This window comes from Theropithecus gelada, chromosome 3, assembly GCF_003255815.1.
Source record: "Theropithecus gelada isolate Dixy chromosome 3, Tgel_1.0, whole genome shotgun sequence".
Taxonomy (NCBI): Eukaryota; Metazoa; Chordata; class Mammalia; order Primates; family Cercopithecidae; genus Theropithecus; species Theropithecus gelada.
The window spans coordinates 115,818,399-115,834,813 of NC_037670.1; the positions used below are offsets into that span (position 1 = coordinate 115,818,399).

General features: G+C 39.2%; 1 protein-coding gene across 10 annotated transcripts in view; it reads right to left on the bottom strand.

Annotated features, from left to right (window-relative positions):
• Positions 1-3,974: 3,974 nt before the first annotated feature.
• The window catches only part of ADAM22 (ADAM metallopeptidase domain 22), a 262,714-nt gene continuing 250,273 nt past the window's right edge, over positions 3,975-16,415 (bottom strand). For 9 of the 10 annotated variants that reach the window (XM_025378403.1, XM_025378401.1, XM_025378400.1 and 6 more), the window contains 2 exons: positions 10,724-10,847; positions 3,975-7,806 (listed from right to left, as the gene is read on the bottom strand). In XM_025378403.1, coding sequence (XP_025234188.1) covers positions 7,786-7,806; positions 10,724-10,847 — 145 coding nt within the window. In that variant the 3' untranslated portion in view covers positions 3,975-7,785. The remainder of the gene's footprint in view (positions 7,807-10,723; positions 10,848-16,415) is intronic. The other variant, XM_025378402.1, reaches the window with a different exon arrangement.

The following is a 16,415-nucleotide window of genomic DNA, read 5'->3' on the forward strand; positions in this document are numbered from 1 at the left end:
TGCCTTACTTCTATTTTATGTTGGGTTGTGTTTCATTCATTGTATACTTCTAGTGTAGCCTCACCCACTACTTTAAAATTATTTCCTGGTCTGTTTACTTTTTCTTAAAGAATCCAGTTGGAGCATGGTAAAGCTGCGAGCTCAAGCTCGAATACTTCAACTATTTGCAGAATTAAGCTCCTCAAATCACCCTCATTTAGGATTTAATTTTATTTTGGAGATGTGTGCTTTACTCATGTGTTTCAAGAGATCCATGATTTATAAAGTACTTTTAACACATTTCGTGCACTTACATAGGAATGTGGCTGCCAGAGACCTGGTGCTTCCTGGGGATAGCTGGCATAGATTTGCACCACAGCAGTCATATTAAATTAAAGCTCTTGCTTCTATTGAGCCAAACTGGAGTTTAGACTCTCCTTCAGCATGATGTTCCAGGTGGTACTGTGAAGTCCGTGAGATGGCATGTGAGCTAAAACTTCAGCCATCTGTGAACTAGACTTTGCTTTGGCTCAGCCGAGTGTGTTACTGTTTCAGTGTTCATCTAAATGAATTATTATATGACTAAAATATTATAAATACAAGAAATGGAGCATGTAATCACCATAAACTTTTAAAATCTCATAATAAATGTATAAGCCCTTCATCAGTGACTTCCTTCTCTTTTTCTCACATTAAAACAGTACCTTGACTGCTTATAACTTATTTCCTATGCAGCCTATGAGCAGATGGCAAGGACCCTGCAAATGCCAGAATAATGATGGGCAGGTAACATGCCTGCCTGGAAGATGAAACGGCCAGGGTGGAACAGTTTTTAGGCAATGAACTCATGAGCCCATCCTAGGCGCAGTGCTTTAGAATGCAGCACAGGTGAGCTTATTAACTAAGCACCACCGCCTGGTCTACAGGACAGGATAGAGGAAATTGATCCTCATTAGGGTGAGAGAGGAAGTGCTTACGAGGAGAGGCAAACAGATAAATAAGTAAACTACCTCTGCCATTCAGATGAGGAAACTGCAACAAATTGAGCACTCAGGCTTTGCTAAAGGGTTTGTATTTCTCAATTTCTCATCATGTTAGTGACCCCTTCTGGGACACCAGTGAACAGAAAAGAAACAATCCCTTGACTGTACCCCTAACGAAGCTTCTGAAAGAGAAACTGGCTGGGAGAAAAAAAAGAAAAGAGTCGTGCATCAAAATAACATAAATCTTTTATTGAAAGTCAGTTTACTAATGTTACAATGAGAGTAACATAGAAAACCATGGTATCTTATTAGCTTTCGAAGTGAATACTAATAAAACTGTGCCAGAAATTTGAACCTTAAGTTACAGTGACCTTTAAAAACATCAAGATTTTGTTTACCTACAATGTAAGAACAATTTTATAACTTGAACAGCCATAAAACAAATTACACTTGCTCAGGAAAGCAGTTGCCATATACATTTCCATTGGTGTTTGCCAGAACCCCAGTAATTATTGAAACAGCTTAACGAACCTGAAGTGCAGAGTAGCAGAGGAATGTTAAAATAATGCGAATCTAAGTATATACACATGATTACCTGATTACCAAAAGTGAAACCATGCTGCTATTAACACCTCCCCATGGGGTGGCTTCCACTATCTATAGATGGACATCACCTGTCAAAGGTGATAACCGTGGAAAACACTAGTGCCGACCTACCGCTGGCTAACATTGAAGCTACTATGTTTAGGTAAAACATCCAGTTTCTGAAAGAAGTTGTCTTTTGGGGGTGCTAGTTTGGAGAGGCAAGTCTTCCAGCAAGTTAAAAAAGGAGTACATGCTTAGTTATCCTGAATAAACATTTTTAAGCACTTTTGCAGTTAGTGTAAAAAAAAAAAAAAAAGTTTTTCCATACAAAACAAAGGTGTTGAGTCATTTTTGCCCTTTAAAAAGACTGGTTGTAGAATCAGAGTTTGATTTTGTGCTGGATTAGGAAAGAAAAGTGGGGTTTCTAATCAGGCAGTGATACACATATATAATTTAGCAGGAACTTTTGTATTATTACTAAGTATTAATTCATATCAGCATTTTCTGTATTGTGTTACTTGTTCAACTTAGCACCGCTATATTTAAAGATTGGGGCTATTTGCATTATTTTAGAGCTTAACCATCCAACACAAATCACAGCCTGAAAATTCATAAAACAAGAGGCTAAGCCCTAGGGTGAATGCAGATGAGCATATTATATATATATAAAATACATTTTTTTTACAAGAAAGGAAAATACCTTTTCTTCATAAACTCTTTGAAACTTTATTGATGATTCTGTATGTGCATTATCTTAGGAATTGGTCTCATTGTATGCCTTTTTGTAAAACAAAACCAAAAACACACATTGCCTGGTTTTGATTTCAAGGATACTTAAGAACATGAAATGATGATTACCTGATGAAAAGCCTGCCAGCCTTGAAGCTTCCCCATATGATACAGGTTCTATGAACAATGCAATAGGGATGCATCAGGCAGGAGTGACTGACCCATCATGGACTGGACCACAAAGTATTCAGAGTCAACACTCAGTCAATCTGCCAAGCACACAAGTCTGTCTTAGGCATCCAGCACCTCTCTTCCCATCACACCCCTCGTGACAATGTGTGCTCTCCTGCATATCTGGCTTCAGGAATCTTCCTGTGGATATTCATTCTGCATCTGTGCCAGGACTAAATGCCCCATGATCTCCCAAAGTTCTCTGCTTCTTATCTCCTCCCCATCCTGAAATTCACCCTCTTGGGACTCATCTCCCAGTGACTTCCTAAGTTGCATAAGCTGCTAATGTGCCAGTGGGCGAAGATAAAGATGCCTGCCACCTCTACTCCCTAGGGCATCCTAGGGTTCTCTCAAGGGACAGCTTAGCCAAAGGAACTGACTTCCACAATAGAGAAGTTCCTAGTCAGGAGGAAAGAGTTGCACAGCTACTGAAGGGGGAGCTACATAGGAAGCAGGACGGTTCTGGAAGCATCCCTCAAAATCTCACCATGAGGATGCTTACTTGCTTGTCAGACTATGGATATAAAGGACAAAAGTACTAATAAGGTTTTTGGTTTTGAATGTTTTGTTTTTTCTGCTTACAAACAACCAGAAGATTCTCCATTTGGGGGACTAACAAAGCAATGAATAAAATGTCAATAGAAACACTCCTGTTTTCTAAAGTCCTGCTGCATCTTTGCTCTGCATCTGCAGATGTGATAGAAAAGCTCCTCTTGGAATTAAAAGCACCTCCCCCCAGAGCATATGCTATGAGCATGTGCCAACAATTCCCAGCAGGTGTACTTTTAACAGCAGGGCTACTCACACACAGCTGGCGTGGGCTGCTGCCGCTGGGCCAATTTTCACAAGAGCAGACTGCGCCCCTCATTATATGATACTATCAACGGGAAACTGTTTATCAAAGTCCTTAGTTCTTCCAGGTCAGGAGAAAAGTTGCTGCTTCCAAAACCAGAGTAGTTTTATCCATTCAAAAACATCTAAGGAGGAAAAAACCCAAAACATCTGAGCCCCAAATTAAGCCCTATTCCATGGAAGTGTTTACTTCCTATACATCTTAAGCTGCAGAGCAAGAATGAGAAATTTATCTTGACTCCATACATTTAACAGAGTGGAAAGGTATTTAGGTGGCAGTTTTAGAAAAAAAAAACCATAAAAGTTAAAGGAAAAATATAATTAGGTACATAAAAAGTAGATATGACGGTGCAAATGGGAGTCAAGAGCGTTTCATGGAAAATTCATGCCAACTTGCCAACGGTAGGGTGATATTTATGATATGCTGCCCATGTGGGCATCCAGTGGCAGCAGCCAGATGTGTCCTATCAGACTGTGCAGGCAGCTGTCTCATCCCTCCTCACTCCTGCCAGTTCCTAACTTGGCTCTCCCCTTCCCATATACTCTACAAGCTACTCAATATCCTGCCAATAAATTATCTTTCCTTTAAGTAAAATAAAGTAAAATAGTCTTTTATTTAGATAAGGATTTATTATTGTGTTAAATAATAACATAAGAAAATTTATTTAAAGTACTATATATATATATGGTTAAAATAGAACTACATGACAATAGGAAATGAATGGATAAAATGAACAAACCTTATTTTAAAACACTGAAAAAAAATGAATAAAAATATCATATATCTTCTGGTCCAAAGGTAACTGTAAAACATAAAGAACAAAATTCCAAAAAAGGTAACAGGTAAAGTAGCCATAAGAGATCTGGGACAATAGACAGGATTAAATTATGTAGATATGCAAGGGAATCAACAGAAAAGAAATGTAAGCCTGTTTTGAAATTCAAACATAAAGAGTCCTTCTCGGAAAGTGCACAGAATATCTAATTTTTGTCTTTCTGACAACTTCTTTAGAAACCCTATTAATGTTACTTTCAGAAATTCTATGCCGGACTGACCTTATATACAAACACAATTTTAAAATTCTTTTTAAAGTGAGAGGGAAAAGAGACAAACTATGGCATCACTTAATAAAGCACCAATATCAAAGTGAAAAATAAGTTGGCATTTTAAGCCCACATTTGCTTTATTCATCAATATTTTTTAAAGGAACAACTCTGATAGGTTATTCCTGATCGAAGCTCTGGGTTTCTTGTCAAAAATACAGCAACCACAGCAAATTGAAAGCCCTCATCATGTTGCACTGTCTGATTTATTCCTTTCCACAGATTGCACGTGCCCTGGGGATCCTTTCCAGCCTGCAGCGTTCAGAGGACCATGCCACTTCCCATCTAAATAAAGAGTGGCTGGATGCAGAGGACAGTTCATGTGGCCAGTCCACTCCATAAGGACTCCCTGCTATCCCATGCCTTCCTGTTGACACTTACTGGAGAGATTTAAATGTTCCTTTAAATCAGGGTTGATTGCACTACAACGACTATGGATAAATGGAACATCTCGGGCAGCTGGGTGCCAATCTGTAGTCTTATCAATGCATAAAACTTTAGAAAGAGGGGGAAAAGGCATACAATGAAACATAAAGGCCAAATAACTGCTCTCTTCTGCTTAGCAATGATTTTGTAGTGGATTGGGAAATATAAATATTAGTTGCATGATATAAACTGTTATATGGCCTCAAAGTTTCTCTTCAAAATAGTTATTTAAAGAGAAATAATGCTGTGCTTGTATATTTAATGCTACCTACCTCAGTGGATGAAAAGTCATAAATATTTAGATGTAATGCCTCTAGAACCCCAACATGAGTATATATACAGATACTTCTTGAAACTCTCCCTTGAGACTATAAATTTTTCAATGAATCCCACAAATGGCTCTAAGAATGTTTAAACATGGGAGATAGAGTAGATTCCAAGAATAGAACACTAAAGTTACTGTATACCTAAAATCATAATCTCTAAAAATAAAACATAAAAATTTTTATTCAGTTCCACAGGAAGGTGGAGCTTCCAAGGAGGGTAATTACAAACTATATACCTCTAGAGCAACCATGTCTCCCAAAAGGCACATGATAATGATTTTCATTTGAAATAATAATTTCATGTAAAAATAACTGAGGTGAAGGAAGAAAGACACATGGATGGATGATAGACAGAGATCTGTTAACTTCTCAGCTAGCCGTTTGTGGATTCTTTCAAATTAGAGTTTGTGTACCTGTAACTAGGAAGCATATTTACATGAGGCACCTTATATTCAAATCTATAAACTCTTTTATAGTCAAAATAAACCTTATAGCATTAGCCTTTTATACACTCAATACCAGGAAACATTCAGTGCACGTTACAGTGATCTTGGTAAAAAGTCACTTTATTTGCTACATCTTTCAATCTGTCTGCCCTTCTGTTCTTGGCTTGAGCTATGTGGCAACAGTGCCCAACACTCACCCAAACCTTGGCCTGATGGATCGCTTTATGGTCATATTAACAATCACATCCCTTCCTGTCATAAAAAATGCTGTTTTACATTATGTAATTTTGGATCATTAAATTGTTTTCCAACCATTTCAAAGACTTTCAAAAGAGAGGTCCATTACTGAAGACATAAACACAAAGCACAAAATGCTGCCTTCTAACTCGGCCCTTCAGTTTGGGCATCATATGTAATCAAATGGATTTTGTCCATGGATACTATGGAAGAGGATCAAATTTAGAGATTATTTCTGAAACCCTGTCTGCAGGTTCCATACCTCTTAAGAACACACAGAAAATTAGGAAATCAGAAGTATACTTCAGAGCAGACCATGTGATTGAGCCCATCAATCTCCAGCCTCACTAGGGTAGCTAGCTTTCTTTTGGAATGACAGATCTGCCATTATAACAGTTATCAAACTTTGGTTTTAAAGAAGGGTCTTTTAAAATAGAATCCTATTTTCCTATGGATTAAAAAATATATGGTTCAAAGCATCAGATTCTTTCCCCCTGCCAGCTGTTAGTGTAGCTCTGCAGTTGCTGCATCTCTGTGGTTTAGATCTAACTTAACCCTTTATGAACGGTTGAGGCTACCCAACTCAAATAGTAGAATCTTCCATCATCTTGCTCCAGAGTGAGTACAGAATGACTTGTTGGGATTCACATCCCAGTGATGATAAATATTCTTAATCAATAGTGTCAAAGTTGTTTTTGTTAAAACAAGTCATTCATTTCACAGATAAGGGTGACTGAAAAGTTTTGTCAAGGAACAAAACTTCAGGCCACAAAGGGTTAGAGTATTGGCAAGTCAGAAGCTACCAGCTCACTGGCAGTACGTGGTCTCATGTGTCTTTGGTGCACTTGCTTAATCTCAGCAGGACACATTGCTGAGGGGCTGGCTCACTGGGATGAGATGGGATGGATGGATGGGATGGATGATGTCCAGGGAGCAGCCAATCGGGAGCAGAGTGGGCTCCTGCATCAGCAAACTGTGGAGGCCAGAAGTTTTGCTGGGCATTTAGTTCTCACTCAATTACTTACTCAATAAAACTGCGCCTCCAGACTGTGCACAGGTTAAAGGGACATCACATGTTTTGGACAAATACCAATTATGGAGAGACACATTTACAGCACTGACCACTATATTTACATTACCTGCTTATAGTCTTTGAAGATCACTGGATGGATGACGATGATGTGATTGTGACTGAATTTTTAGGCATTTGGCAAAATACACTTGTGTGTAACAGCTGCATTTTTTTAAATTTTAAAAATGTTACATATATACAATTGTCCTTGTATGCTAATATAAATATGAAAAGTAAAAAACAAAACAAAAATTAAAATACATGTTTAAAGTTAGCCTATGGGATATTGGCCTCTCAAAGCTTTAAAGTCCTGCAGAAAAATCCTATATGCCTTAGCCCTGCATGCTCGTTTCTATTATGGGATGTTGTTTCCTTAAATATGGAAAACAATAAACAGAAGCTTCATGCATATAGCATTACTGTTTACAGTGAGGATGTGCTTCAGAACATCAAGTTCTGAATCCACTATTGTCCCTTAGGAAACTTGCTACATTTGGGTCATGTGAGTTAACTTTATGGATATTTCTACATCTTATCTGTCATGCGGATTATCTGTTAACATACCAGTACCTTTATTGTTCCATGTTATAGTGTAACATTTCAGTAGTTCTTTTCATGATTCAGTTAAACCCTAAGCCAATGACAAAAAGAAAATGGTAACCAGATGTGAGATTCCACTTCCTCTCCTCTGTAGCATCTCAGAGGGTCTTCGTATTGTCTGAAGAGCAGATAGATTTGCAGTGATTCCATGAGCCTGGATTTCTATAAAAGTTGAAGTAAACAGTTTTCGATGTATCACATGTAAACAGTTGATCTTAAATGGATGTCTCCCATAGCTGCACAACAGAAAAGAGCAAAATTGCACATTGTGAAAGCAGGAAGCAGATGTATTCTGAGTAGGAGATGAAAAAGATTCAGTGATTCCATCCACACATATGTGACTGTGGATGCACACTCTTGCAAAGTCTAAAAAGTGGATAGAATAAACACTCCAACTTTTAGCTCTCTCTTTCCTCAAAACCTGTGTCTCAACCTTTTCAACAACAGCCATCTTTTGATACAAAAACCATCACATCCTCATTTAATGTTACTAAAATTTTGAATAAATATTGTGTCTCAAATGAAATAAAAGAATTTAAAATATTATTTTTTTAGCTATACATGCCCTTCCTTTCCCCAGGATTCCAAGACAGCCAGCTAGAGCAGTGGTTCTCAACCTCAGCTGCACATTACATTAATCTGGGGAGGTTTCTACAATTCCGCTTCCCAGGCAGCACACCAGACCAACTAAATCAAAACCTCTCTGGGTGGGACTCAGGCGTAAGAATATTTTAAAAGCTTTGCAGATGATTCCCTTGTGCAGCCACAACAGAAAACCACTGACATCGGGGAAGTGTGACTCCATCAATTCCACCATCACCCACTTGAAAATCACTGCCATACACTCCAATTCTATCACTACCTCCTTAAAAACGGTTATCTCTCATGAGCTGAGGTATCACAGTGGAATGATACATTCAAGGCAGGATGTCCCTTCATTCATGCTGTCCCTCTTACCCTCTCCTTGCTTTTGCCATGAGCTCTATATTGGCCCTATTCAGATCGAATTTCTACAATGTTCAGCAATCACCTTAATGGATTAATAACAAGTGTGACATGATCAGATATGAATGCAACTCAGTTCACCAGAAAAGGAAGACCAATTTAAAAAGAAGATCAAGCTGATGAAATACGTTTCCAGGCAATATAATTTAGATGTAATTATTATAAACATAAACAAAGCCTATGACCAGAGTGACTTAGGTTGTATCCAATTTCCATCCATATTCCATTTTTACTGGACATTTGATACATGTCACTGTATATATAATGAGTTTCTGGGAAAGAAAAAGGAGAAAAAGCCAAGTGATTAAGTAGATGTTTCTATACAGGTTCCCTTAATATGTTCTCCCAAATCTTCATGGAAATCTTGTTCTGAATGCCCAAGTCTGCCTACCCCACAGGACTGTGGTAAAGCCACCATCCTATCTACCTTAGGTGTGCTTTATATGTCCTTTTTATTGAAAAGACGCCAACCCCTTGGAAACCAAATGAATATCTGAACTGTGGGGATCTTCGTGAATGGGTGACACTGGTGGTGGAGAGGAGTTAAATGGGGCTTGTGGTGGGTCTGGAGCAAAGACAATCTGAATTGATGCTCAGATGATAGTCTGGAGGGCTAAAGGGTTTAGACTCTGGCCTTGGAGAGCTGAAGTTTCCTCAATATTTTTTTATAAAGATTAAAAATAATATGTGACAGAAAGGAGAAAGAAGGGAGGGACAAATGAATAACATTGGGAAAAACCTGAATGTCATGACTACCCCAGTGGGATAAAATGAGCAATTGCCAAGCATCACTTTCAGCATGAGGCATGCCTTGGCCCACACCTATGTGGTGGTAACAGAGGGGCTGCTGATAGGAAGATCTGCTTGTTCCACTCTCCACAGCCCACAGAGACATCCCAATGATAGGGGCTGTGTATTTGGTAGGATTCTGCCACATGCTTATATGGCTGTTCCACAGTGCATAGAACAAATCAGACCTTTCACGTAACAATCGCAGCAGCCAGAGTCTTTGTAGTCATCTGCTCAGCCCAGGAAAGGGGCCATGGGCCAGCCATTTTTTCTGGAGAGCTATCGTTTTTACAGGCTCTTGTGTGGTAACATCTCCAATAATCCAAACTCTGACATGACAACAGCTGAGGGAATGTCCCTAACTTGATGGAGCAAAACAGGGATATAGACAATTTAGCAGAAAGAAAGTCGGGTGCTACACTTAGGCAATTCTTTGAGGAGGGCAGGAATGACATCAGTCTCAGATTTCATTATCACACATGACATCATGAACAACTAGATATCTATCAAGAAGTCTTCTGTTAATTCAGAAAGCTGAGTGCTGGGAATCTGAATTGTCTTGTTATCTTTTACCATTTCTCATATTAACATACAATGGTAATTTTTTATTATTAACAAAACACTGCTGGTAGTTTTTAAAGACTTTTGGATTATAGTGATCTACACAGCTTTTAATTATTTGTGCCTTCTTACTGACTCTGAGTTAAATTAAAATTTGAATGATCCACGTTTACCTTGAACCACATAATTTAGGTTTGGGATCAAAGAGATTCTGAAGCATCTCTTAAGACCAAAAAGTCTAACCAGCAGCTAACACTGCCGAGGCTTATAAGCTTTATTTTATTTTTTTGCAACATTATTTCTAAGAAGATCAACATTACAGTGTAAATGACCACAACAGAGCCTGGACATCAATAAAGGTAATTATTCTTTGGTTGTCTCTTTCACTTAAGTCTCTGAGGGCCAGTCTGCCTCTCTAAACTCCACTGTTATCTCCAATTCTACATACTGATATGTTTCAGGAATGTTGTGAGACAGAGTGGCAGTGTGATTAAAATGTAAAAGGTGACATAGAAAAATACAGTGTTTTGTTTACTCAAGGTTTTACTATATTAGCTATAATAATATATAAATATAGAGCAATTAATTACACAAAATGTATCTAGGCTATATCAATGTAGATTGAACTATTTGCAAATATAAATCTGAAGCCAAAAGTCCCAAGAATCTCCTTATCTTCAAGTTTGATTTTTTCATTTTCTTAGGAACAAGGGAGGAAAAATGATTCTCTCTTTTATAAACTCATAGATAAATGATAATGACTGAGCATGTCAGCACATGAAAGAGGTTTCCACATACCCTTGCACTTTGTCGGTTCACTTTCTTCTCCTCATCAGGAAGTGGAGGCATTGGGTAAGGGTATTTTCTGCTGGAGGCAATAGACCCAGTTGATGAAGAAGGAGACTTGGCAGGAGATAAAGTCCTGAGATGTTGAGAACATGAAATAAACATCATGTGATTGCCTAACATTTTTCAAATATCTGAAAAGTGGGTTCAGAACAAACCCTCTGACTTCTAACTTTCATATGCCACTACTGCAAAGATTTAACTAGGGGGAAGATATTCTGTCATTCTCAACAGTGAAATGTTGCAATTTTATCTTCCTAATTTCATGACTGCGATGGATTATTTAAATGTTAGTACACAGAATGATACTTTTAAACTACAAGCCACTAAAAATGTATCCTATAGAATAGATAAAAAGCTAAAATGGAGAAGGGATGAAATTATTCTAAGAGCTTATAATGGTAAATTATATGTATAAAATATTAATATTGTGCCTTATTTTTACCACTTAATGTAAAAATGTTTAAGTACAATAATTCCAATTTTCTCTTAAGATCTCAAAATCCATTACAATTGATATATTTATTAGTTGCTAAATCACACACCAGTTTACACAACACTCATGCATTCAGAGGCCAGTGTGTTAGTTGTGAAGGAACAAAGGCAAATACAGGGCTTTTAATAAATTAGTAAACATGCAAGCAGTAAGGAGTGCAGAGTTCCAGCCAAACAAAGTATGATGAGAACATACAAAAATGGTCTAATTAGTCCCTACCATCAGCATTTCTATGTAAGCCGTTGGTGTATTATGCTGTACTTGATTGGTTTTGCATGTGTAGTGGTAATTTGTGACTAAGCTGAACATACTAGACAAGCCCATATCTATTGCTAACTTGTCTTTAAAGTGAAAAAAAAAAAACAGCTGAGTAAAAAAATGTCTACTCATAACATATCAACGAAAAACAGATGTGATAACTGTAGTACCTATTCCATTCACAAACGTTACCACTACACATCCACTGCTCCTTAATCCCTGGTGCAAGGTGGTAAAAACCGACATTGCTGAACTGGTTACACTGCCACATTACAGCAGAAGTATTTATTTCAGTAGAATGTACCTCATCTGCTGTGACTGACCCAGCCTGGGAATGTTGGCTGGGAGGGGTGGGGGTAGCATTGGGTAGGTCAAGATCTACTGCCTAGGCTGCATTCAATAGCATAAAGGTGTCTTTTTTCCTCCCTTGTTTTAAATTTTGGTTTGCATGCATACATTATCCTTTGCTCTGGTTCTGCCATAGTTTTCATACTAATTTCCATTTTATGGACACTGAATTCAAACTAAAGTTTGAAAATAATTTTTCCTACACACCCAAAGATAGTAGTAGTGAACATTCTTGATAGATTTTAAGAATGAAGAATGGTACAATTCACTTTTAATCTGTAACTCCTATTTTTGAAAAATGGCTAGGACCACTCCTTTGCCTGAATGCTTAGAACACAGCAGCTCTTTGATTTCTCCTATGTTAATGCTCTTCATTGCGGAGTGGATGGGTGTAACTAATACTAGTACTTCAAATTCTCTAAAGTTCTATTAAAGCAATGTACTACTTCATATTTTTTAATTGAGAAATTATTTTTTTTATTTTAGAAAAACACTTTAAATAGGACTATGATCTTCAAGAAACAAATTTGGTACATGTAAGATGATGGCAAACTTCTGCATTTAGATATTTAAATGCATCTTTCTAAAATAAGACTGTTAACCTGGCATCAGTTTTTTAGCCTAATCACTACTGATAAAATATCCAAGTTTAGGAAAGCTAGTAAGGTACACAAACAAATAATTAAATCTTGTTTACTTTAGGGGATCATGCAAAATGAGGCATCTTTTTAATCTGCTGCAGCATGTGTGTCCACACCATTAGCTATTAGCTTTTAGCTTCACAGTCATTCCAGCTTAAAGCTGGAATGCTTGGCCATGGGTCCAAATGGCCAGCCTGGAACATGTGCAAAGCCATTCCAATGAGGGGTGCTGAAGGTCCAGTCTTCCCCTCAAATATCTTCCTATGGGCAAAGCCAATTAAGTTAGAACAAAAACAGGAGATTTTCTCCAGAACCCCAAAGAAATTGCACATATACTTCTTCTTCAAATAACACGCTAGTTAATTGACACCTTGGGCCCTGAGGGGAAGAAGAGAAGCTGAGCAGGAAAGTTTTAGCAGGGGAAAGGGTCCTGGAGGCGGGTATAAAAGTGATTATCTTGGGGGGATGAGAGCACCAGAGCAGGAGTCAAAACAGAAGTAAAGAAAAATAACATGCTTGTTAATTGGCATCTTGGACCCCGAGGGGAAGAGAAGCCCAGCAGGAAAGTTTTAGCAGGGGAAAGGGTCCTGGAGGCTGGGTGGTATGTGGCAGCATAAAACTGATTATCCTTGGGGGGATGGAGAGCACCAGAGCAGGAGTCAAAACAGGACTAGATGCCATGATAGGGTAAAACACTTTAGGGAAAATAAACTCAAAATGTCTCACAAATGTCTAAGGAAGACATTTCTTCAAAACTATTTCCAGGCTCTTTTCTGACCTTGATTGACTACTTGCCTGGCAGTTCCAGCCTGGCTTTCACCTAAAGCCAGGCACCAGCACAGCTCATTCACTTAAAAAGTAAAGTGCATCACTGGATACAAGTCAACCATTATTATTACTGCATTTTATTTTATTTTATTTTTTGAGACGGAGTCTCACTCTGTCAACCAGTCTGAAGTGTAGTTGGTGTGATCTCCGCTCACCGCAGCCTCTGCCTCCCGGGTTGGAGTGATTCTCCTGCCTCAGTCTCCTGAGTAGCTGGGACTATAGGAGTGTGCCACCACACTTGTGTAATTTTTGTATTTTTAGTAGAGACAGGGTCTCACCATGTTGGCCAGGCTGGTCTCAAACTCCTGACCTCAAATGATCCACCCACCTTGGCCTCCCAAAGTGCTGGGATTATAGGCATAAGTCACCCCGTCCAGCCCATTACTGTATTTTAAAAAATGATAGTTACCAGGCCGGGCGCGGTGGCTCACGCCTGTAATCCCAGCACTTTGGGAGGCCGAGGCGGGCGGATCACAAGGTCAGGAGATCGAGACCACAGTGAAACCCCGTCTCTACTAAAAATACAAAAAAAATTAGCCGGGCGCGGTGGTGGGCGCCTGTAGTCCCAGCTACTCAGGAGGCTGAGGCAGGAGAATGGCGTGAACCCAGGAGGCGGAGCTTGCAGTGAGCCGAGATCGCGCCACTGCACTCCAGCCTGGGCGACAGAGCGAGACTCTGTCTCAAAAAAAAAAAAAAAAAAAAAAAAAAAAAAAAAAATGATAGTTACCATAATGGATACCCTATTAGAATTACACAATAAAAGTATGTTTGTGTGCCAGTGGATTGTGGTGCCTCTTAGGGCTACATCAAACTTCCTGGGATTACCTTTTGTATATATGCCTGTAAGGCCAACCTCAGTTCAGTTCTGTACCCACGGACAGGCTAAAAACCAGGCCAGTCACATGGAGAGGGACACAAGTCCAACTCTTACTCACTTGTGTTCATATGTGAGTTTTATAGTAGGTTGATCCAGGAAAATTTGTTATTTTATTTTTATTTATTTATTTTTTTGAGATGGAGCCTCGCTCTGTTGCCAGGCTGAAGTACAGTGGTGTGATCTTGGCTCACTACAACCTCCGCCTCCCAGGTTCAAGCAATTCTCCTGCCTCAGCCTCCCAAGTAGCTGGGATTACAAGCGCACACCACCACACCCACCTAATTTTTGTATTTTTAGTAGAGATGGGGTTTTACCCTGTTGGCCAGGATGGTCTCAATCTCCTGACCTCATGATCCGCCCACCTCGGCCTCCCAAAGTGCCGGGAGCCATCATGCCTGGCCTAGATCCAGGAGAATTTGTTAAGTGTACTAAGGGAGGATTCAAGTCATCAGTATCCACTCTGCTACTTTTAATTAAGGTGAAATGGAAAAGGTACAGATTTTGGATTCAGAGCCAGGCTCTAGTTCTGGTTCTGACACTTACTAGCTGTGCCACCTTGAATTACTCTTTGTACCTCAGTTTCTTCCATCTACAGAAAGGTAATAAGAATGCCTACACCTTAGGATGTGAGGAATAAAGATATCTCACAGGCACTTAATACACGATAGTTGTAATTATACATTTTCTTTCAGAGTCACCAAAAATTCCATAGAATCATGGAAGTGGACTCGAAAACCCTGATGAAGTAAGAAATCAATGGGATAATACCCGAGAGTAAGGATATCTTCTGAGAGCTTATAACAGAACTGCATCCAGGATCTGGGTGTGGCAAGATAATGCACTTGTCCTGATCTCACTTGCTTCTTCCTGGTGGCCCGAATTCATGCAGAGAACAATCTGAGCAACCACTGTCATATCGAAACTGGATAAGGGGGCACAGCAGAGGCACTCTCATCACTCAATATCTATTCAGGCATTTGCCTTGCTCTCTCTAGCAGTGTGGTTACTATATTTTAAATGCTGGACTATATTTTGAACCAGTTTGCTGCAGATTGCATTTTGATAATGATGCCACAAAGCCAACACCACATGGCTGTAATCCCAGCACTCTGAGAGGCTGAGGCAGGTGGATTGCTTGAGCCCAGGAGTTTGAGACCAGCTTGAGCAACATGGTGAGATCACATCTCTACAAACAACAATAAGGTGACTTTTGCCCTCACTGGTGATTTTGACAAGAAGGGTAATCCTGAATGACCTGGCCACAGATGAAGCAGATCTGAGCCTAAGCATAGAGTTGGCAAGGCACAAGCCAAGGTGTAGAAGCACTTTGGGGCTCCTATGTGAGGCTTGGCTTGGATAGAGAGTGGATGAAATTGTCCCTTGCACTAGAATCACTGTGTTAAACGTTCTGGGCCATGTCAATTATTTACCACCACCACAGAAATGCTGTATTGAATTTCAAATCTTATCACCTGTATTAACCCAAAAATGAGTTAAATTATAACTGTCCACAGAACTTTAACCTTTAAACATAAATATGATTTTTAACAATTAATTCTTAATTTCACTATCTACTGTAGGAATCAACGTCTCATATTAGAATAGAAAATAAAGGAACCCTCTAAAATTGTCCCTGCAGTTTTTTGCACGTGCAACCGGGGTGCTAAAGCATTTCCCCATCCAAATTGCATTTAGTCATGCGGCTTCTGGGCAGACCTGGGTGCTGATTTTAAGAAACGTGACCTCTTTCTCTGAGAGCCACATAAACTACTCAGTTCACCCAGGGGAGGTGAATCAACTCTTCCGGGGTACCATTTCACAAATTATTGCTGCAAAAATGCTAAATCCATTTGGGAATAAAAACCCTAACCCATATAGGACCAAAGTCATTCTGTTTTGGATCCATGGCTGGTACAAATTACAATCTGCCCACAAGCCTGAGGAAAATAGAAAGGAGAAATAGGACTGCAGGTGAGCCAAGATTCCAAATAACAGTCAAAATCATCTTACCTGTCTTCCTGATGTTGGCCATCTTGGGAGCTACAGATGAGGGTGGGATGTTTGAATGTGAGTGTATGTGTATGAGGTTCAGTGTGGGAAAGTGTTGGACAAGCAGAGGGGCAGGGTAGGAGGGAAAGATGGGGTATAAAAGCAGGATATATTTTTATGAGCAGGCAGGAGTTTTGCTTTCCTTGG